This window comes from Aureobasidium namibiae, assembly GCF_000721765.1.
Source record: "Aureobasidium namibiae CBS 147.97 unplaced genomic scaffold scaffold_15, whole genome shotgun sequence".
NCBI lineage: Eukaryota > Fungi > Ascomycota > Dothideomycetes > Dothideales > Saccotheciaceae > Aureobasidium > Aureobasidium namibiae.
In genome coordinates, this window is record NW_013581194.1 from 183,847 (window position 1) to 204,058 (window position 20,212).

Below are 20,212 nucleotides of genomic sequence, written 5' to 3' on the forward strand. Positions count from 1 at the left end.
AGTATATGCTCGATAGACTGACACTGGTCTGTAAAACTGACGTTTATGAATGGCAATGGCGCGGCATGGCATATGTGTATCCTCTTATTTTATAAGGTAACACACGTGGAAGCAATCGTCTTCGTGTTAATGACTTGAGATTTGATTGTAGAGAGTCTCGTGGACTTGTAGCTATGTACGCTATGTACCCACTCCTTATCGACTTAGACTTCCGTCGACCGTATCAGCAAAAGTGTCTCTGCTTTGTCGATAAGCATCCCCCAAACGCCTCGCTCGCTCGCTCGTGTCGCAATGCAAGAAGGACAGGAAATAAAATGGGGTATCTGTAAAGCAAAGAAAAAGAAAGCAAAAGGAAAAGCAAAAGACAAGAAGAGCAGCAGCTGCACACCTCAGTCCTAGCTGGGGGGTGCCTCGTTCGGGTATCTGGTAAGCACAGCAGTGTCGTGCATGGCGGCGGAGTGACCAGCTGGCTTAGAGGCAGGCCTGCTTCTGCGGCCACGAGACACACTTCTGGCCGTGGGGGCGGCGGCGTCTACGGCGTAAGCAGACATTTGGTCGACTACGTCAGGGATCCCGTCGGTGGCAGTACGAAGGTTAATAGGAGCTTCAAAGGCAGCGGCAAAGTCATTGCCCAAGTCTGCTCCGACACCGCCGGCATCCTCATCTTCTTCGATTGTTGAGCCGTTCAAGTCCTGCATCACATCATCTTCGTCATCATCCTCATCGATCTGGCTCATGATGAAGTCCCACTGAGGCTTGGTGACCTTGGTGACGGAGAGGCGTGACTGCTTGAGCACCTCCATGTCAGCCAGAGTGCCTCCAGGCTGGGAGAACTTCTGGAGATCCTTGAGCGTAAACTTTTGGCTGAACTTGCGGCGAAACTCGACATGGACGAGCATCCACTTGGGCTTTTTGGGGTCAGACTTGGGGTCGTAGTAGGCGCTGCTCTTGTCGAAAGCGTGTTCGTCAGGACTGGCCTCGTTGACAATCTCCATGACACCGACAATGCCGGGCTTCTTACAGTTCGACTCGTAGAAGAAAGCAAGATCGCCGACTTTCATGGCCTTCATGTTGTTCTGGGCTTGCGCATTACGGATGCCCTCCCATGGCTCAGGATCGGTGCGAGAACGGAGATCGTCGATGCTGAACTTAACATCGACGTCGTCGCCGTTGGCGTTCTTCTCGATGCGAGACTCTGGTTCGGCTTTCATAAGCCAATAGCTGCGATCGGCTTGGATGATAGTCGTGGCCTCTGTGATGTTGGCATCGTGGGTTGGGTCGTCGTAATCAATGCCATCGCTTGCTTCGTGGTTAGCGTCGGGTTCCGGGCCAGAGTCGTGCGCATCCTTGAGAGCAGCCTGCTTGGTCTTCTTTGGTGGTCTTCCTCTACCACGCTTGGGTTGGTTGGCTGGCTGGGTGACGCGTCTTCTTCTCAACGATGGTAGAGCAATCTCGCTGACGGGAGTAGAAGCCAGTCTAGCACTCTGTCTTTCACCAGTCCTGTAGTTCTTGGGTGTGGCTGAGGAGACGGCCTTGGGTGTGACAGACTTGGGTGTAGCGGTCGAGGCCTTAGGCGGACGACCGCGTCTTTTGGGTGTAACCTCGGAGTTGGATGATGTGTCGGCAGTGTGTGCGTGCTTTGCTTTCTTGAGACTGGGTGGATCGGGCGGGGGCATGGTGTTGGTAATGGTACGCTTTGGTCTCGCAGCGGCAGCAGTCGTGTCGAAGATCTTGCCTCGAGGAGTCGTGACAGTCGAGGGCACCTCGGCCTCTGACGATGGCGCGCGCGCCACTACTTTCTTGCTCTTCTTGGGAGGCATCGGACGGTGTTGTATGGATGTAATGGCTGAAATGGTGTTTTATTTGGTGGGTCAAAGAAAGTCAAAAGCTTGTGTTTAGATGTAAATACTGGGGGACGCGTTTGGCGCTTTCCTGCGCGCGCTTCACTAATAGCTTACCCAGTACGGCGGTCCAAAGTGAAGGGTGCTTCGTTTCTTAGCATTGTAGAGCATGTAGATTCTACAACTGAAACCTGAGGATGTCACTAAGGGCTTGCTTAAGGTCTTGCTATCGAGTTGACTGCAAAAGGTTGCTAATGGTACGACCCTGTTCTCCTACATGCCATTGTATATCTACGCCCGTAGATGCAGATATATCGACAAGATCCACGCCATACGCTTTATGATCATCAGGTATCAGACTAAGTTAGTATGGAAGAGATGCGAGCTATATTTGGTTCGTATAAGCATTCCGTGTCACTAGCTGTATACCGGCGTGGATTTGCAAGCTGTGGACTCTGTTCGCACGAAGACGACTGATGAGTTCGAGGAATTGCCAATTCCACGGAAGACAATCAACAAAGAGCCGAGAAGAAGTATGAGACATATCGTGCTATGAACCATCTGCGTATCGTCATTGTCAGAAAAATGAATGCGATGCATGTAAAGATAGGGCTAAGGTCGATTCACCACAACACGTAGGCAACCAATTCAGGGATGAGAAAGTAGAATACAGTTTGATTTTCTTATTGGTATATGTATGCACCCCTGCTCAAAGCCGACCACAGCGAACTAAAACACTGAGGTGATATGAACAGTCTCCTTTCGGACTCGCCAGCGCAGGCATCAATATCAGCACATCTTCGGCACAGTCTGTCGCCACTGAAAATAGGCATAGGCTGCAATTTGACATGAGTGCTTGGTTGGATGGAAGAGGGAGGGAAGAAGAAAGAGAAGAGAAAAAGAAGAAAAGGTATTTTGAGGTATCCATGAGTAAGAAGAAAGCTGGCTGGAAATGGTGAAGAAGGGTAGTCGGTATGTCTACATGACCAGAGCTCGAGTGTGCGAACTTAAATGCACACTCGACGGTCCAAAAATGATTACAGAATTTTGATCGTTCGCATGGTTAGTTCTTAGCTCATCGGTATTGGCTGTCGTACGGAGAAAGGCAAAGCAAAAGCAGGCTATAGGCTGCGTATCATTACAGCTCACCATGTGAGATGACGCTCGATGTGACGACCTTGACAGTTGCCGTGACAGTCGACTTTGCGGCATCGAAGGCATCACGGGCATCAAGAGCTTCATCTGTAGTCTTGGGTGCCCAGATGTGGCCGTTGCGAAGCTGCTGCCAGGCAATGTCAAAGCGTGCGCCCATCATCCAAGCGGTGAAGAACTGCCAATCTTGTTAGCAAACGAGAAGGAGCTGCCAATTTCAGAGGTGTACGTACCATGATAGCAGTAATGACGAATAGCGTGGCTCCAACAGCCAGCATGATATAGAAGAACTCCTCTTTATCCTGAGCCTGCTGCTTCTTTTGTGCCTCCTGCTCCTCAGGAGTAAGGGTCGTACCGCTCTTATCGACGACGGGCGCGGGCGCGCCCTGGCGGTAAGTGGCAGCAGTCTGTGTAGGGAAGATGGATTCGATGAATTGCTCAATCTGCAGATTTTGTTGCGTCAGCGCTGTGTGCTCAAAACGGCCCGTGCCCATCATCATCGCATGGGTGATGCTCAGCACGCGACAAAGTCCAAGGGGGAAATCAAACTCACCTTTCCACATGCAAGACTGATTTCGAGGAAGTTGGGATCTTGCGGGTTGTTACGCTTGTGAATGATACGAGCATAACGCTTGAAAACGTCGTAGGCGACCTGAAGGTTTTGTGTGCTCTCGACCATGAGTTTGCAAGCGGAGCCCTTTGTGATCTTGACGTTCTTCTCGAAGATTTCTGTGTTCTGGAAACACTTCTCGAGCGTTGCGATGGCCATGGTCTGGGGGATCGCGCAGAAGTTGAAGACACTCTGCTCCTTGAGTCCAGCGAGGTAGAAGAGGCAGTCGTCGGCACGTCGTAGAGCCAACAGAACCATTTCGGAACTGCAAGCCAGTGCCTTTTCCTTGTTCTCAGGCAGGAAGAGGTCTTCGAACTGGTCCACGTGCTTGGACCACACCTCGCGGGGCCAGAAGTAGCGCTTGTCCTCGTGGTCCTCGCGAATGTCACGGATGATGTTTGTTTGCTGCAGGAACTGACCCATTGATTCGTGGAGGTCCTCACGCTCCAAAAGAGCAGGGTTGGCCAGCTTGGCCTCGACGAACAGACGTGTCAGACCCTCTCCGACCAGACCGGCGACGTAGTGGCAGTACTTGTAGTAGTCCTTGACCGTCTCGACCTTCTGTGCACCACCCTCGTCGGCCATCTTTGCATAGTCGGCCATGCCGTTACCCATGCGATCGGTAATGTCTTTGATGATGACCTTGTACTCGGGCTTGATCTTCTTGAACTCGGCGACAACAACGTCGAAGTGGACGCAGAGCTCGCGATCCTTTTCGTTGGGGCCGTTGCCAGTGAAATTCCAGCCGTCTTGCTCGAGGATGTTGTGGAAGTTGCGGAGCAGGGGCTCCTTGGTCTCGAAGGCGATGGTCATGTCGTCTTCAATCGTGTCGAGACCGCGCAGGATCAGGTAGAAGAGACAGACGGGGACGAGGAGTTCGGGGTGCAGCTCTTGGATAACGGCAGCGAAACTGCGGCTGGTCATCTTGAGGTACTTGAAGCACTCCTTGAGCTCAGGGCCCTCCTTGGACTCGTCGCGCTCGTGGACAGCATCGTGCCAGAGCTTCCATTGGATGATGTTTCTCAGCTCCCCAAGGTGGGTGCCGTAGTAGACGATGCTCTTGAGGCTGGGCATGGTGAATCGAAGGGGATTTGCGGCCTAGTTCGCGTTCAGGTGAGGAACGGCGAGGATGGAATCGAGGTCGCGGCGGGTGTGTTGGTTGATTGTCTGGCGACGAGTGTCGGAGCAGCGTTGGACCGGGACGCTTTGGAAAAGTCGCACGATTTTGTCGAACGATTGCGGCGATGCAGGAAGGAAGGCAGAGTGCCTGCAGCTTGCTTGCACATGCCGTCCGCGCGACTTCCCAAATCTCCGCAACCTCCCCGTTCCAATCTCAACTCAAATCTTCTCCCTCCCCACCTCACTTTGAAACACGGCTAATTGTCACATGTTGGCATACACATATACATTGCCCTATCATCTAGTCCAAGTACACAGAGATGACACACTATGCCGCCGTTCTCGAGGCATCTGGAAACAAACAATGTCTCGAGAGTCACTCCTCCGTAAGAAGCGGACCCTGCAATCAAAGGCTGAAAGCCGAACCTGTATACAATTCATCCGTCGAGTACAAAGCTCCGTACATCCGTCGAAAGCAGTTTGGCTGTTCTCACATTCGAGCCAGCCAATTCACAGTTCTAGTGCCCAAAGTTCAAGTGTTCAAAAGCAACAAATGAGATTCTTATTGACAATGCCACCAAGCAAGAAACAGATCGATCCAGACACCACAGAATGCCCATCAATCTTGAACGCCAGCACCTCAACGACCCCAGCCCAGAATTGATCCAACAAAACCCCAAAAGAGAGAATAATACGAAAAAGTGTGTACAATGGAGACAGTACAAAAACATCGACAAAGAAGCTTCTAGTCAGATCCTTAGTCACTACCACGAGGTCTCAATCTTCTACTTGCTGCACTGCCAGCAGCACCAATGTTCTCTCTACCTTCTGCAACCAAGCCAGCAGTCATACGAGTAGGTCGCTTCATAGGCAACTTGCTGTCGACCCTGGCGTTGGCATCCAGTTGAGGCATGGTGTTTCCCCTCTTGAGCAAACCAATCCTGGACTCTGGATACTCAGCGGAGAGGGGCATTGAAGCCGCGTTAACATTGACGTCGATCTCTCGTAATCCAACCTGTCCGGGTAGACTGTGAGGACGATTGCGGGCGGCATCGCTATCGACTGGCGCATCTGACGAAGTCTCGGTGTTGCCATTGATAGGACTATCCGTGTAAATGATGGCCTTTGAGGGTGACTGGCCATCTCTCTTTCTGGGACTGCTACGAATTTGTGACTCTTTGACTGGGCTTTCCTCGATCGAGGAATTGCCATCACGCAGTCGTTCCAGCAACGATTCGTGTTTGGCAGTTCGTGGCAGGGTAGTAGGATAGCTGTAGGCAACCTTCGCTGGAGTTTGACCAGTAGGAACGTATTCGGTGAGCTCGGCAGCATTCATGTCATCGCGCAAAGTGTGCAACGTTTGAATAATTTCACCAGATGAGCCGAGCTCTGGAAGAGTGGATGCAAGGTCCGCGGTTCGAGTTTGCATGTCTGTGTCGAGTCCTTGTGTACGTGTGTACGATGTCTCCATGTGGGTTCCGATATTCGAGTATGAGTGCTGTACATCGCTCGACAGTTGAGCGAGGGAGGCTGTATGTGCCGTGTGGTGAGTATCATTCTGGGCACGGATACGTGACACAATCTCGTCGAGAGAGATGAGTTGGGTGTCCATGTTGGACATTTGCGTGTCGACGATGCGAACAGTCTCGGCATGGACGACTTCAGTGGTGGCCTTGATTTTCTCGGTCTGGTCGTTGGCTGCATTCCAATCTCCCTTGATCTTGGCCTTTACGTTTTCACGCGAACGGACACAAGAGTCGACGAGTGACTTGGACTTTGTGGTCAAAGCATCGGAGCTTTCGTTGTAAGTTTCGCGGGCGACACTGTAATCATCCTCAGAAGTCTTAACGCGCTTGGATGCGTGCGCAATATGTTCAGTGATCCTGCGCTCTTGGGCTTCGGCAGAAGAAGTGATCAGAGAGCTGATTTGGGACAGCATCTTTTCGCGGTCAGTGGCGGCACGACGGCGCTCTTCTTCCATAGCTTCTTCAAATGTTTGACGAGACTCCTGGCCAGCTTTCATGAATGTCGAGTTGGCGGTCAAGATCTGCTGTCGCAAGCGTTCGGACTCGGCTTGTTGTTCACTCAGTTGCTTGACGACATCGTCGAAGATCGCCTTGAAATCACGACCTAGCGAAACATAGGATGCGTGAAGTTGTGTGTGGAAGATTTCGAGCTCAGTTGAGATACCAGCCGTGATGCGTTGAGCAGCAGCGGAAAGATCGTTCAGACCATTTCCGACATTCTGCTTGACGTCTTCACGGAGAGTCTTGATTTCTTCAAGTACCTCGTTAACGTCGTCTCTAGCCTTCGCGGTCTGGACGTTGACTTCTTTCTCGGATCTTTGGAAAGCTTCGGCCTTTTCTTGCAAGAATCTCTGAGATTGCTGAAGCTCCTGCAGCTCATCTGCAACGAAACCTTGCATTCTGGTGGACATGGATGTGAGAAGCTGTTCCTGGCGTTGTCTGAGAGTTTCAACTCTGTCTTCAACTGTGCTGGTCGTATCTGTTACTCTGCTCTTCGATGAAGTCCAGTTCTCCCTGTTGAGCGCATGCAAGTCTGCCTTTCTCTGGATCTTCGAATGGAGACCAGAAATGTCCGTCGTGGTGGAAGCAAGTGTCGCAAGTAGATTCTCTCCGATCCCCGCGAGTTTCGATTCCGTCCTCTGATGAGCCTTCCTGATAAATGTTTCCTCTGTCAGGCTGCGCTTTGTGTGTGTGAGCACGACCTCGGTTTTCTCGAGAAGGCTCTTGGTCCCATCAAGCATCAATTTTGCTTGCTCATTTTCTTTTCTCAGCCCGTTGAAGTTAGTAGTCAGGCTGAACAGTTCTTGAACTTTGTTGCGCAAATTGGTCTCCATGGTCTCAATCTTGTCTTTCTGTTCGTCGCAGAGAATACGTCTCGATTCACTTTCGACACTGATCTCTTCGTATGCCTCCTGAGTGAGGTAGACACCGTTACGCTGGCGTGTCGCAATGAGTTCACTCTTCAGTTTTTCGATTTCCATGGTGAACTCCTTGAGCAAGGTCTTCTTGGTGACCATCTGATTGATCTGAGGTTTGTTGCGGATGTTCTTTGCGCGGAAAGCATAGTCCAGAGTAGATATGGTTTCTTCCAGATTGCTCTTCGCTGGAGAAAGAGTGGCAATGATGCAAGTCTTAGTACGGCCACCAAGAGAGTCTTGCAGAAGACGTGTGAGTTTGGATTCCCTGTATGGGATGTGAGAGCTCTTCTCCACAAGCGCGTTAATAACACGACCGAGAGTGAGCAAACTCTTGTTGATAAGTCCAGCCTCGGCAGCACGCTTGTTCTCAGCACCACTGCGCTGGATGTTTTCACTACCAGCCAGATCAACTAGGTTGAGCTTTCCAGCGCTGACGAAATCTTCTCCAGTCTCAGTGGCGCGCTTCATGTAGACGGTGATGGTGAAAACAGTGTGACTGCGAGAACTGAGATCGTTGCACTTTGTGGCGGCAACCTGTCGCTTGTGACTGCCACTCCTAAGCAGCTCGAGACCTTTGGACGCGGTTTTGATGTGTGACTCCTCCATGCCTTGAACCAGAGTGGTTGTTTGGCCTTTTTTGCTGTTGTCGTCGTAAATCTTCAATTTTGCGTGGTCCTCGGTGGACAGAAGATCGCGCAACTCTTCGTTGTAGAGCTCGATGAACGAACACTTGACGGAACTTTCGTTGTCTTCTCCGAGTTTGTTGAACAAAGAGTACAGGACTCTAGGGATGATACCAGCAGCGTCGGGCAGGGGTTGCATGTCGGTGATGTCGCCAGACATGGTGTACGTCTTTCCTGTGCCGGTTTGACCATATGCGAAAATGGTGCAGTTGAAACCGCCGAGAACCTGGAAAGTCAGACACTTGGAAATATAGCAGATGTTGACGGGATGCTCACCTCGTCTAGGATTGGTTCGACGACATCGTCAAAGAGCATAGCCTGGTCTGCAGCTGGCGAGAAAACCTTGTCGAACTGATATGTCTTGTTGCTGAGCGCGCTGGGACCCATGGAGAGCTCGACATTCTTGCCCTTGACACCTTCGGTCTTGACAACGACGCCGCTGTTCTCGCGCAACTCGCGATCGTTGCGACCTCTGCAGCGCACAACTACATTGATGTTTGTCTCGTAGTCCTGATCCTGATGGTCAAAATCGCGCTCTTTCCTCTTTCCACCCTGAACCGAGTGTGCGGGTGATGGTGGCATTTCTGAAGGTCTTCCGCCGAGGCTGGGAGTAGCTGTGTGGGCGCGCGACGGAGTACGCGAGGGCGGCGGGCGCATAGAAGAAGTGGGAGGACGCATTGTTGGTCTCTTGACAGCCAGGCCCGGTCTGGTGGGCGCCGACATGACAGAGGATTAAGATATAGCGGGCAGAGTCGTTGACGGTTTAACGGAGTCGAGTCGCAGTGTCTGTGTTTACAAACAAAAACCATAAACAGTGGAATGCGAGCTTAGCGTGACGTGTGGGCCGGCCAAACGCCGCTAAACTCCGACATTGTCACATGCCATCCCGAGAGCCCCTCCGCTTCCATCAGGGTTGTTCCTGCCTCGTACACGCACCTGTTTGATCCGATCCGTGACTGCATCGTCTCGTCGTCTAGGTACATCTGCCGCATGAAAGCGACTGCGCGACAAGGTCTTGGACGCTGCCTCTATTGCCTCGAACCACGCCTGCATCGAATGACCAACACCGCTGGCACATGACGCGCCGACGAGACGTCAACATACAACACCCGCCCATCAACCATATACACACTTAGCCCATCTTCTCATACCTACCTACCTGATAACCCCAGCATCTATCCACCATGGCAGACCCCACCTCGCTTCCTTTCAGAGCCGCCCACTCCTTGGGCTTCATGAGTATGTGCTATCCGCACACCCTTGGCATCTGCTCAATCTGATCATCTTTCACAGTCCTGGGTGCTTCTTTGTTTGACGTCTTGACCAAGTTAAAGACCGACACGCGCACCTTTCCCAAGATCGACCTCACCTTCTCCCCCGAAACTCCCCTCAAGACGACCATCATCGTCAGCCTCCCGAAGAATGGCTTCAGACTCCGCTTCGACGCCCCAGACCAACGTTTGCGTTTGATCGAAATCACGGACTTTACTCGCATGCTCTTCACATTCAAGGGCGGGGAGCTTGTTCCTGCGCAGTCTCTAGCGACTGGCCAAAGCTATCTGACCTATAAGAAGGTCTACCAGCTGTTCGGTCCTACATATCCTGGCGAGTTTATTCCTCTGAAACATGGTTCCAATCAGGGGCTCTATATTCTCTCATGGCCTGGCTTGTCTGTCACCTTTCCTGTACCAGTAGCGTCCTTCACCCCGGACAAGGACCACGCAGCTATGCTTACCGCCTCAGCATCGCCAGCAACAGCCTTGGCAATCTACGAGGGCAGATTCTGGCCTGAAGTTCGCAACCACCTGTTTGCTTATGTTCCTGCTAATCCTCGTAGCTCCTCGCTTCTGGGACGTCCAAAAGAGGGTTCTGCCGATGAAGTCGAACATGTGAGCATATATGGAGCCGGAAGAGTCGAGCTTTTGCGTCGTTCCGGCTCAAAGACTCCCATAATTCTGAGTCAAACCACTCCACAAGATTTGATTACTGAACTGGGTCCACCCGATGCCGTGATGCCACGCTCCCGCCACAACGATGACCCTCCAGGAAAGACAGGCCGCAACCTTGCATACACCTTCGACTCGGGTCAGCCTGCGCCAGCATCCCACGGATCGTACAGTTCAAACCCTTCCAGCTATTCGTCTACCAACACCGACACGTACGAGACTGATTTTGACGAAGATGAAGAGACGAATGGCGCAGAAGCTAGCCAAGCCAACGAGCAACAGTACTATTGTTATTTCGAGCATGGGTTCGACATTCTGCTCGGTCCGCCAACAGATATTTCTTTACTACCCAAAGGTGTAGACGACACCAGCGGGGCTCCTCGATCGACACTGACGCCGGTCAACGGACATCTCACCGTCACGCAGATAATATTCCATGGTAATATTCCAGGGTCTTACTCCTTCAACCGCCATCGCAGGAGTAGATGGTCTCTCAATTACATACCCTCCTGCGACACACCCATCACCTCCGAGTCGCCGTTCTCGTCCTTCCACCAAACACTAGTGAAGAGCTTCTCGCATATATGGCCTGCCCAAGACATGTCAGAAGGTATGGTCATTGTACGCAGCTGGGGCGGCGACGCGGACAGCATGACAGGTTCTGCCATTCTGATCAATGGTGAGATGGATATGGAAGATGATGCGGAGTTCATCAATGGTAGCGATGGATGGGAGCGTGAGAAGAAAGACGAGAAGGGGGACGAGCAATGGCTGCGAAACACCAAGCTGTACAAGTTCCCCGGCCTCATGTTCGAGGTCATGCATAACGGTGCTGTCAGCGCGTTGACGGTTTGCTAGATCTGGTTAGAATGGAGTTTTTGTAGAGATACCCAACAACATGCATTCTTAAACACGATCAAATTCTAATCGACAAACAGACGTCTTCGACGAGCAATTCTTTGCTTCTCTCCAGTGTATCCCTGCAACTTGAAGCAGCAAAAAGAAACTCCCGAGCTACCAAGAATTGAGATGGATGGAAAGAGATTGGAACTTACTATTCATGTTGACTTGAACCATACATACTCTGTCATTTTGTCAGAGTAAGGTTGCTATGTCACACCATTCTGTGTCGTGAACAACCTTTGTGTTTGCAAGATCATCTGTCACAACTCGTCAGATGCTACGGCAGTGAAGGTAGAAGAGGGTGCCCAGGTGGGGACCATCAGAGTCACTGCTAGAGGGATGACACACACAGCAGGAGCAATGCGGTAAATCATGGCGACTTCACATGAACGCTTCAGGTCTCGTTGCAACATTCACACTGTGTCCTCTCCAGGTGCAAAGGCTTGTATCGCATGTAGCCATAGAAATGCACAGTAATCTGGCAACCACGACAGTATCCATTGAGATGCGATGGATCCAGGGCTCTCTTTGGATGTTCCCTTGGTCTTAACACTACTGTGCCTTCTATGGCGAGCAGTCGCTCTGGAACTTCCGCAGGAGAGGCGTGAGAGTGCTCCAGAGCTTTCTTTGGATGTGTCTTGGATCCCGAGACCTTCATGCATCTGTATGGAGAGAATTTGGCTCCATACCCTTGTGGAAGGAGTGTGGGAGTTGTAGAAACAGCACACGGGAAGGATGTATTAAGTCGGAAAGGAGAGAGTAAAATCGTAAGCTTGAAAGTAACCATTCTAAAACGCCGCCACCAGGTATGCAGAAAAGGGTATGCCAGTTTTTGTACAGTGTAATCTTCTTCCTCGTCTCCGATCAACCTTGTCTGTAGATGCGTCAGTCTCAGGTTGCACCTCTCAAATCTGTGAGAGCCGTACCTCTGCTTGTGCTTGGGGTTCTTGCTGCAAATGATGTAGACATATTTGCCACCCTTTCTGCGCACACTCTGCAAGCAGTCGTATCAGTGAATTGCCCTTTCTCTTGCTGATTGTATTTTGTCTTCCAGCAATTTTGCTGTCTCTTTGTCCGTACCTTGCAGCCATCACACAACTTCTTGACGGAACTTCGGACCTTCATTCCTCTTGTTTGTTGGAAAGCGACCAGGCTCTTTGTGGGCGATGCGACGGGTCTGGCGAGCGACATTTGCGACATTCTCGAGACGAGCGAGTTGGCCGAGTAGGTGCTGAAGGCGGTGCGCGCGCATACGGAGACGGGGCTGCGGGCCACGGGGGCTGCGCGGAGCAGCGAGCGAGTTGCTTGTGAGAACATGATTGAATTGGAGTTGCTGTGCTGGTCTTGTTGTGCTCTGCGACGAGTCGCTGTTCGGTGATTATTATCGTCTTTCGCGATGCGATGTCGACATGTCGAAGATTTGGCGGGCTTCCTCGGCTAGAGTTGCCGATGTTCTGGAGAAGTGTCCCCGCTCTCGGCCATCAACATCTCGCTGTCCTCTATCATGCCGTCCGCCCTTTAATTGACATATTGTGTTCTTGCTATAAGTTCGGTGTACTGTAGGATCTCCGAAAAGTCCTTCTCTCACCGCACATTGGTCAATATCTTGAATTATATCCCATTGTCCGATTTCACGAATCTCATCACCTAGTCTATTGCCGACCATCCATCATGGTCCATATCAAGCCTTTTGCAGTTGAGCAGGTCAGTATTGACCACCACCCTGCGAAATCCTTCGTAAATTCAGTTGAGAACATCATCGGTTGACTTGATTAGTGGATGGATGCATATGAGACGACTGCCAAATTCAACATCGCCGAGACGTGTGCTGCATCCGTGTCTGTCAACGAATTGCGTGAGCTATCCGAGAACAAGAGTGCCGAGATAGTAGACCTTTCGACTATTCTCAACTATGGCGATATCCGAGGCAGCGAAAATCTGCGCTCCAATCTCGCTAGGCTATATTCTTCTAGGTCAAGTAGTGCCTTGCCCAAGGAGAACATCTTGATCCAACCGGGGGCTATTGCATCGAACGCTCTGGTGCTCTATACATTGGTCGGCCCTGGTGATCATGTCATCTGCCACTATCCTACGTACCAACAACTGTACGACTATCCGGCATCCTTGGGGGCCGAAGTGGAGCTGTGGAAGGCTACGCCAGAGAGAAATTGGGAACCTGACTTTGAGGAACTCAAGGGCATGATCAAGTCGAACACCAAGCTCATCATCTTGAAGTGAGTCTCAGATTTGACTACGATGCCTACTTCGTTGCTAATCTTCGCAGCAACCCAAACAACCCTAGTGGCGCTGTCCTCAAGAAGTCACTACTGCAGAACATCGTTGAACTGGCCAGAGAAAAGAACATTACCATTCTCTCAGACGAGGTGTACAGACCTCTGTTCCACGGCATCACTCCAGCCGAGAATGAGTTCCCTCCTTCTATCTTGTCCATGGGCTATGAGAACACCATCTGCACAGGTTCACTCTCAAAGGCTTACTCTTTGGCTGGCATCAGGACTGGTTGGATCGCATCGCGCAATCGAGATATCATCGAGAAGTGTGCCGAAGCTCGTGATTATACCACCATTAGTGTCAGTATCTTGGACCAGCAAGTTGCTGCCTTCGCTCTCGATCAAAACTGCATACACAGCTTGCTAGGCAGGAACATTGCTCTCGCACGCACCAATCTAGAGCTGCTAGAGAGGTTTGTTATCAAGCATGACGAGTATTGTACTTGGGTCAAGCCGGTGGCAGGCACGACTGCGTTCATCAAGTTCAGTCGAGATGGCAAGCCAGTCGACGCCAGAGAGTTTTGCAAGCAATTGCAGGAGAAGTCGGGTGTCATGTTTCTTCCGGGAGACTGTTTCGGCGAGGAGTTCAAGGGCTATGTTAGAATTGGTTATGTGAACCGGACGGACGTCGTCAAGGAAGGCTTGGAGCAGGCACGACTTTTTATGCGCAGGGAGTTTGACGATATTCCTCTTGCAAGCTGAGCGGCCAAGTTGGAAGAATGCCGGACTGACTTACTGCGAACTCGTCCATCGCATCAATGTATATAAACACCTACAAAGCACAATGCATATCAACCCCCGAACGGATCATTGGTATGTAAATACTTTATTGTTGAACACGAAAATTATGAACGGCCAGGCGGGCAGCGGCCGAGGATGGACAAAGAAGGAAGTTGATAGGCGGAAGCGATAGCCGGAAGGGTGGGTCCGACCCAATGGTGCAATATACAAGTACGGTGAGAAGCCCTGGGACAGTCTTTTTGTTGAAGTCTTTCTATCTATCGGTTCCCAAAATCGTTTGGCAAAGACTGACATGTCCCTCACGTCTGTCTTCGACGCATAACATACCTCTTCTCGAGCAGACCATAACCATCGTCATACATATTCCTCGGCCTCTAATCTTATCTCCACTAAAGCCGGTCCCTCAAATCAATTCGTCCATACACGCGACATGACGACCGAAGACGAGAACACCCAGGAGCAGGCGAGCGAGACGTCACCATTGCTGGGAAAACAGGCACCGAAGCCTATTGACCCCAGCGACGGTATCGCTCCCGACAGCGCCGTCGCCAATGGAGCCATCACAGAAGGAGAAGATGGCGGAGACCTCGAACGACAGACGAGTCTGGAAGAAAGGCAGAAACAATACGAGGGCCAGCCGGAGATGAGGAAGAAGATGAAGGTCATCTTCCCGGCCTTGACAATCGGCGTGCTCCTATCTGCTGCCGACCAGACCATCATCGTGTCCAGCTACGGCAAGATTGGCAGCGAGTTGAAGGCCCTGAATAACGTTTCCTGGATCGCGACTGCCTACTTCTTGACTCTCACGAGTTTCCAACCACTATATGGAAAGATGTCGGATATTTTTGGGAGAAAGAGTTGCTTGTTATTTGCATATGCCATCTTTGGTCTGGGCTGTCTGTTCTGCGGTCTTGCTCAGAACATGAATCAGCTTATTGCTGCCAGAGCTTTTGCAGGCATCGGAGGTGGCGGCATGACTACAGTTGTGTCTATCCTCATGTCCGATGCTGTGCCTCTACGTGAGCGTGGCAAGTGGCAGGGCTATGTCAACATCATCTATGCAACCGGAGCTGGTACAGGTGCTCCATTGGGTGGTATTCTTGCAGACTCCATCGGTTGGCGTTGGGCGTTCCTCGGTCAGGTCCCGCTATGTGTACTTGCCTTTGTCGTTGTGAGTCTGGTTCTGAAGCTTCCCAAGAGAGAGCAGACCGATTGGAAGGTAAAGCTCCGTCGCATCGATTTCTTGGGCGCCGCCATTTTGATCGGTGCTGTGTTTACCCTGCTGCTTGCCCTCGACAGAGGCAGCAATGTCTCGTGGAAGGCAAACATTACCATCATCTCCATCAGTCTCAGCATTCCGCTCTTCGTCCTCTTTGTTCTCGTGGAGATGAAGGTCGCAAAGGAACCTTTCGCGCCTGGCCACATCATCTTCAACCGTTCGCTGTTCGCATGCTACCTTTGTAACTTCTTCTCCTTCTCTGGTTGGCTTGCCGCTCTATTCTACATCCCTCTTTACTTCCAAGCGGTCGATGGCCTTACCGCGACCCAGGCTGGTGTTCGCCTGATTCCAGGTATCATTGCAGGCGTCAGTGGCAGTCTGTTCGGTGGCTTTTACATGCAGCGTACGGGCAAGTTCTACTGGCTGACAGTCATCGCTTATACTAATCTGGTCATCGGAATGACTTTTGTTTTCTTGTTCTCGGGCTTCGTGGTCAACAGCACTCCTGGAATCATTGTCGGCATGTGCATCTGCGGTTTCTCGAACGGTATGTTTATCCTCCTCTTCTCTTCTTCTTCTTACCATGACTAATGCCAAACAGGTATCGGTGTTACGTCAACCTTGATCGGTCTCATTGCCAACGCATCTCGCGACGACCAAGCCGTTGCCACCGCCTGCTCCTACCTCTTCCGCAGTTTGGGATCTGTGTTTGGTGTGTCCGTTTCCGCCACCCTTGCCAACCAAGCACTTCGCGATCGTCTCGCGGCAGCACTCAGTAGTGGCGATGCTGCCGCTGAAATCACAGAGCGTGTCAGAGAGAGTTTGGCTTACATCAATACTCTTGAGCCCAACGTCAAGGCGTTGGTCAGGGCGTGTTATGCGCAGAGCACCCGCGCTGCATTCGGGCTCGAGATTGGTCTTGTAGCTGGAGCTGCTATCAGTGCGTGGATGATCAAGGAAAAGGCGTTGAGTAGATAGAGTGATGTTGATAGAAGGGAGATCTGGATATAGTGTTTTCGTCCCCCTCTTGAGAGCCGAAAATTGAATTCTTGGACACATATGGCATCATATGTAATTCTTAAAATACTCTTTTCAGGTCGATATACAGCCTCCACTTGTGCTAGATCCTGTCATACATATCATGCTCTCACGACGACACATGAGTGGAAGCAGGCCATCAAAGTGCACAGGGTCTTTCTAGACGGGGCCAAGGTCCACAGAGAGCTGCTAAGATCACCGCTCTCAGCGGATACTCATTGATTATCAAAGGAACTGTGCATTTTCATAGCTATCAACAATCTTCGCCCCGCAGTGAGGAGAGTCATGCACACTTCTTTTTCACCATCATATCGTGCATTCATCATATTCTCTCCACCCTCAGGTGAAGACTCTTCCAATCCTTTCGGTGATATCACCGATACTTGCAATGCTCTTGACAGAGAACCTAGAGGCGTGTGATGCACGATTCCATCTCCAGATAGCCCAGCTGGCATATCCCATCGCTGGAATCAAGAGCGCAACGATACCTGCCATACCGCCGAGCAGAATGTTACCTTGCTTCTGCGCCAGCTTCTCCACTTCCGAGTAGCGAATGTTGCCGAAACTGACACGGGAGTATTGAGTTGCGAAGCCAGCGGAGGGTAGGAAGACATTCATCTGCTCTTCGATCCATTTGCGGAGACGGTAGACTGGGGATGTCACGTCTGCGCGCATTTCTTGGTAGTTGCGGAGGGCGAGGTCGTTGATGGCTGCTGCGTCGGGTGCGCGGTCGTAGGAGTAAGAGTCGAGCGCTGTGGCGCGACCGGCTGCATCGCTGCTGTGTGCGTCCAAGTGTTCAAAGAGCACGCGAACGTCTTCGAGACCGGCATTCATGCCTTGGCCGTAGAAGGGGACCATGGCGTGTGCTGAGTCACCCAGGATCACAGCAGAAGAGCCATAGTGGTAAGGCGAACACTTGATGCTGATGAGCGGCAGATGCGGGTTCTCGTTATATTGCTTCTGCAACTCGGCCTCAGGGATGAGCTTGCCGGCTACCCCGGGGAAGTTCTTGTTGAAGAAGTCTACCAAGGATGAAGGGTTCTTATCCAGCTCGGCGAAGATTTTGGCAGGCAGGAAAAGCGTCGAAGTAAAAGATTTGTCCAGAGATGGGATGGCGATGAACATGAACTCGCCGCCGGGCCAGATGTGCAGGTGATTGGGTGAGATTTGAAAATCGTTGGTTGCTGACGGATCCATGTGGAATTCACACCACAGCGTCTCAATATACTCCTGCTGGTACGACATGCGTGTAAACTTCATCAGATGATAGCGAACTGCCGAATGAGCACCGTCTGCGCCGATCATGAAATCGAATGAGACCTCGATCTCAGTGGAAGCATGAGGGGCGTCTTTTCCTTGAGTGGGATTTTGAGCGTGATCTTGTCGTACACCTTCATCGCGTCTTTCGAACCAGGCCTTGTTCTTCTTGAAGTCGGCACCTAACAACTTGTGGTTGAACAGCAGCTTGACGTTTGGCATCTTGTCTAGCTCGTCAAGGAGACGCTTATTGAGACCAGCTCTGTCAACTGCACGAATAGCCTGTAGACACGATCAGTAACTTCTTAACAGCCGTGGAGTGATACGGTGCTGGGTACCCTTCCATGAATGTCGTAGTTTTGAGACTCTTCGTAGATCTCTCCCTGCTTAGCACCATGAATCATGCGACCATGCATAGGAATAGTCTCTTCTAGCACAGCTTCGATCAAGCCAGGAACATTAGCTTTTCTGAGTCCATTGATGCCTCGCTCTGATAGAGCCAAGTTGATCGACTTTGTGAAGTTGAGAGGAACAGTAGAGGGATCTCTAAGATCTGGTACATTTGTCAGAGTCATGTTCTAGTGTATGGTAACCCCAAGTTCCTGATTGAGAGTTCCAGGCTAGAGTCTGGAACATCAATAGCTGAGAGTGCAGAGATGAAGACTTACCTCCTCTCAATTCGTAAACTTCTACATCATGGCCACGACCGGCAGCGTAGAGTGCTGCGAGAGCACCGACGGGACCAGCGCCGACAACGACGGTCTTTTGCTTGGACATGGTTGTGTAGTAAACAACTAGCACCAGGATTTAAAAACAGCAGTATATAAGTTCAGTGGAAAGACGTCGGCCAGGAAATGTATAGCATCATCGAGAGGTCGCGGAGGCGCACGGCCCGGCAGCCGGGACGGAACAGGGAACGGCGGCGCCGGGCGGAGGTCTCGTGTTTGTCAAACAGGGCGCGAAAAAGTGGAGGGGCATCCAAGCAGATCTGCGTAGCCTGCATATTCAGATCACTTCGACTCGACGTGACTCGAAGCCTAGCGATAGCCTGCCTGCTGGATACGAATAGCCAACAGAGTCACAGAGCACAGAACAAGATGGCCAGCGAAGACAAGCGTGTGTGCGAGGGCGCAGACTGCAGCAACGAGGCAGGCACGCTGCAATGCCCTACCTGCCAGAAGCAGGGAATGACCAGCTTCTTCTGCAGCAACGACTGCTTCAAGCGCAACTGGGTATGTAAGTCGGGCGCATCCCACAGCCCGCCACCATGGCCACTGACACGCGACAGAGCGAGCACAAGAAGAAGCACAAGTCAACGAGTAACCCTCTCCGCTCCCTGTTTGCTCCCAAAGTCATTTCTGAACCTGACCCAGCAACCGGCACCCACAACCCTTTCCCGGCCTTCCCATACACCGGCGATCTCAGACCCGTCTACCCTCTATCGCCAAAGCGCAAGGTCCCCGAACACATTCCCCGCCCCGACTACGCCAAAGATGGCATTCCGCGCTCCGAGCAGGTCTTTGTTGGCAAGAACAAGATCACCATTCTCGACAAGACCCAGCAGCAAGGCATGCGCAAGGTCTGCAGGCTGGCACGCGAGGTTCTGGACATTGCCGCTCGCGCCGCTAAACCCGGCGTCACTACCGACTACATCGACGAGGTCGTTCACAATGCTTGTGTTGAAAGAGACGTGAGACTCACTAGGCCATCCACTATGTCACACCAAACTAACTAGTCCTAGTCATACCCCTCGCCCCTGAACTACTGCCACTTCCCCAAGTCCGTCTGCACCTCCGTCAACGAGTCCATCTGTCACGGTATTCCTGACCAGCGCGTCCTCAAGGACGGCGACATCATCAACATCGACGTCACTTTGTACCACGGCGGCTTCCACGGCGACATCAACGAGACCTACTATGTTGGCGACAAAGCTCTGGCAGACCCCGATTCAGTCCGTGTCGTTGAGACTGCCCGCGAGTGTCTAGACGAAGCCATCAAGATCGCAAAGCCCAACACACTATTCAGAGAGTACGGTCCGGTCATCGCAAAGCACGCCGAGGACAGAGGCTGCAGCACCGTCAAGACCTACTGCGGCCACGGAATCAACACCTTGTTCCACTGTGCCCCCAATGTTCCCCACTACGCAAAGAACAAGGCAATCGGTATGGCCAAGCCCGGCATGTGCTTTACCATCGAGCCCATGATCTGTCTCGGAACCTACAAGGACCGAACATGGCCCGACAACTGGACCAGTGTTACTGTTGACGGCAAGCGCTCTGCTCAGTTCGAACACACTCTTCTCGTGACAGAGACCGGTGTCGAGGTCCTGACGGCACGTCTGCCCGACTCACCTGGCGGCGCCGTGGCCTGGCCCGGAACAGCGAACGGTCTCCCCGCTGCCGCATAAAAGTCAAGTATTACAATATTGGAATACATTTTGGAATCGGAAGCATTAGCATGGTGTACAT

General features: G+C 51.7%; 9 protein-coding genes across 9 annotated transcripts; 4 read left to right on the forward strand and 5 right to left on the reverse strand.

Moving 5' to 3' along the window:
* Positions 1 to 395: 395 nt before the first annotated feature.
* On the reverse strand, positions 396 to 1,676 carry M436DRAFT_53275 (DUF55-domain-containing protein; the record flags this gene model as incomplete). The annotated part of the gene is made up of 1 exon (XM_013569446.1): positions 396 to 1,676. One exon carries the CDS (start codon positions 1,674 to 1,676, stop codon positions 396 to 398), a length of 1,281 nt encoding a protein of 426 aa, XP_013424900.1.
* Positions 1,677 to 2,979: 1,303 nt separating this feature from the next.
* Positions 2,980 to 4,677, reverse strand: M436DRAFT_53220 (ERG9, squalene synthase; the record flags this gene model as incomplete). Its single annotated transcript, XM_013569434.1, has 3 exons — positions 2,980 to 3,171; positions 3,227 to 3,436; positions 3,547 to 4,677. The coding sequence occupies 3 exons, from the start codon at positions 4,675 to 4,677 to the stop codon at positions 2,980 to 2,982; spliced, it is 1,533 nt and encodes a 510-aa protein (XP_013424888.1).
* Positions 4,678 to 5,479: 802 nt separating this feature from the next.
* M436DRAFT_53237 (kinesin-domain-containing protein) lies at positions 5,480 to 9,006 on the reverse strand (the record flags this gene model as incomplete). The annotated part of the gene is made up of 2 exons (XM_013569438.1): positions 5,480 to 8,575; positions 8,626 to 9,006. The coding sequence occupies 2 exons, from the start codon at positions 9,004 to 9,006 to the stop codon at positions 5,480 to 5,482; spliced, it is 3,477 nt and encodes a 1,158-aa protein (XP_013424892.1).
* Positions 9,007 to 9,533: 527 nt separating this feature from the next.
* M436DRAFT_52917 (UPF0183-domain-containing protein) lies at positions 9,534 to 11,153 on the forward strand (the record flags this gene model as incomplete). Its single annotated transcript, XM_013569375.1, has 2 exons — positions 9,534 to 9,588; positions 9,643 to 11,153. 2 exons carry the CDS (start codon positions 9,534 to 9,536, stop codon positions 11,151 to 11,153), a joined length of 1,566 nt encoding a protein of 521 aa, XP_013424829.1.
* Positions 11,154 to 12,062: 909 nt separating this feature from the next.
* M436DRAFT_66061 (uncharacterized protein) lies at positions 12,063 to 12,515 on the reverse strand (the record flags this gene model as incomplete). Its single annotated transcript, XM_013569461.1, has 3 exons — positions 12,063 to 12,072; positions 12,125 to 12,192; positions 12,279 to 12,515. 3 exons carry the CDS (start codon positions 12,513 to 12,515, stop codon positions 12,063 to 12,065), a joined length of 315 nt encoding a protein of 104 aa, XP_013424915.1.
* A 354-nt stretch (positions 12,516 to 12,869) lies between these two features.
* On the forward strand, positions 12,870 to 14,191 carry M436DRAFT_74982 (aspartate aminotransferase; the record flags this gene model as incomplete). Its single annotated transcript, XM_013569506.1, has 3 exons — positions 12,870 to 12,902; positions 12,975 to 13,432; positions 13,483 to 14,191. The coding sequence occupies 3 exons, from the start codon at positions 12,870 to 12,872 to the stop codon at positions 14,189 to 14,191; spliced, it is 1,200 nt and encodes a 399-aa protein (XP_013424960.1).
* A 469-nt stretch (positions 14,192 to 14,660) lies between these two features.
* M436DRAFT_74983 (MFS multidrug transporter) lies at positions 14,661 to 16,427 on the forward strand (the record flags this gene model as incomplete). The annotated part of the gene is made up of 2 exons (XM_013569507.1): positions 14,661 to 15,996; positions 16,051 to 16,427. 2 exons carry the CDS (start codon positions 14,661 to 14,663, stop codon positions 16,425 to 16,427), a joined length of 1,713 nt encoding a protein of 570 aa, XP_013424961.1.
* Positions 16,428 to 16,826: 399 nt separating this feature from the next.
* M436DRAFT_52879 (putative kynurenine 3-monooxygenase) lies at positions 16,827 to 18,521 on the reverse strand (the record flags this gene model as incomplete). The annotated part of the gene is made up of 3 exons (XM_013569371.1): positions 16,827 to 18,026; positions 18,083 to 18,297; positions 18,413 to 18,521. The coding sequence occupies 3 exons, from the start codon at positions 18,519 to 18,521 to the stop codon at positions 16,827 to 16,829; spliced, it is 1,524 nt and encodes a 507-aa protein (XP_013424825.1).
* Positions 18,522 to 18,841: 320 nt separating this feature from the next.
* M436DRAFT_52933 (methionine aminopeptidase 1A) lies at positions 18,842 to 20,151 on the forward strand (the record flags this gene model as incomplete). The annotated part of the gene is made up of 3 exons (XM_013569379.1): positions 18,842 to 18,976; positions 19,033 to 19,434; positions 19,486 to 20,151. The coding sequence occupies 3 exons, from the start codon at positions 18,842 to 18,844 to the stop codon at positions 20,149 to 20,151; spliced, it is 1,203 nt and encodes a 400-aa protein (XP_013424833.1).
* Between the last annotated feature and the right edge of the window lie 61 nt (positions 20,152 to 20,212).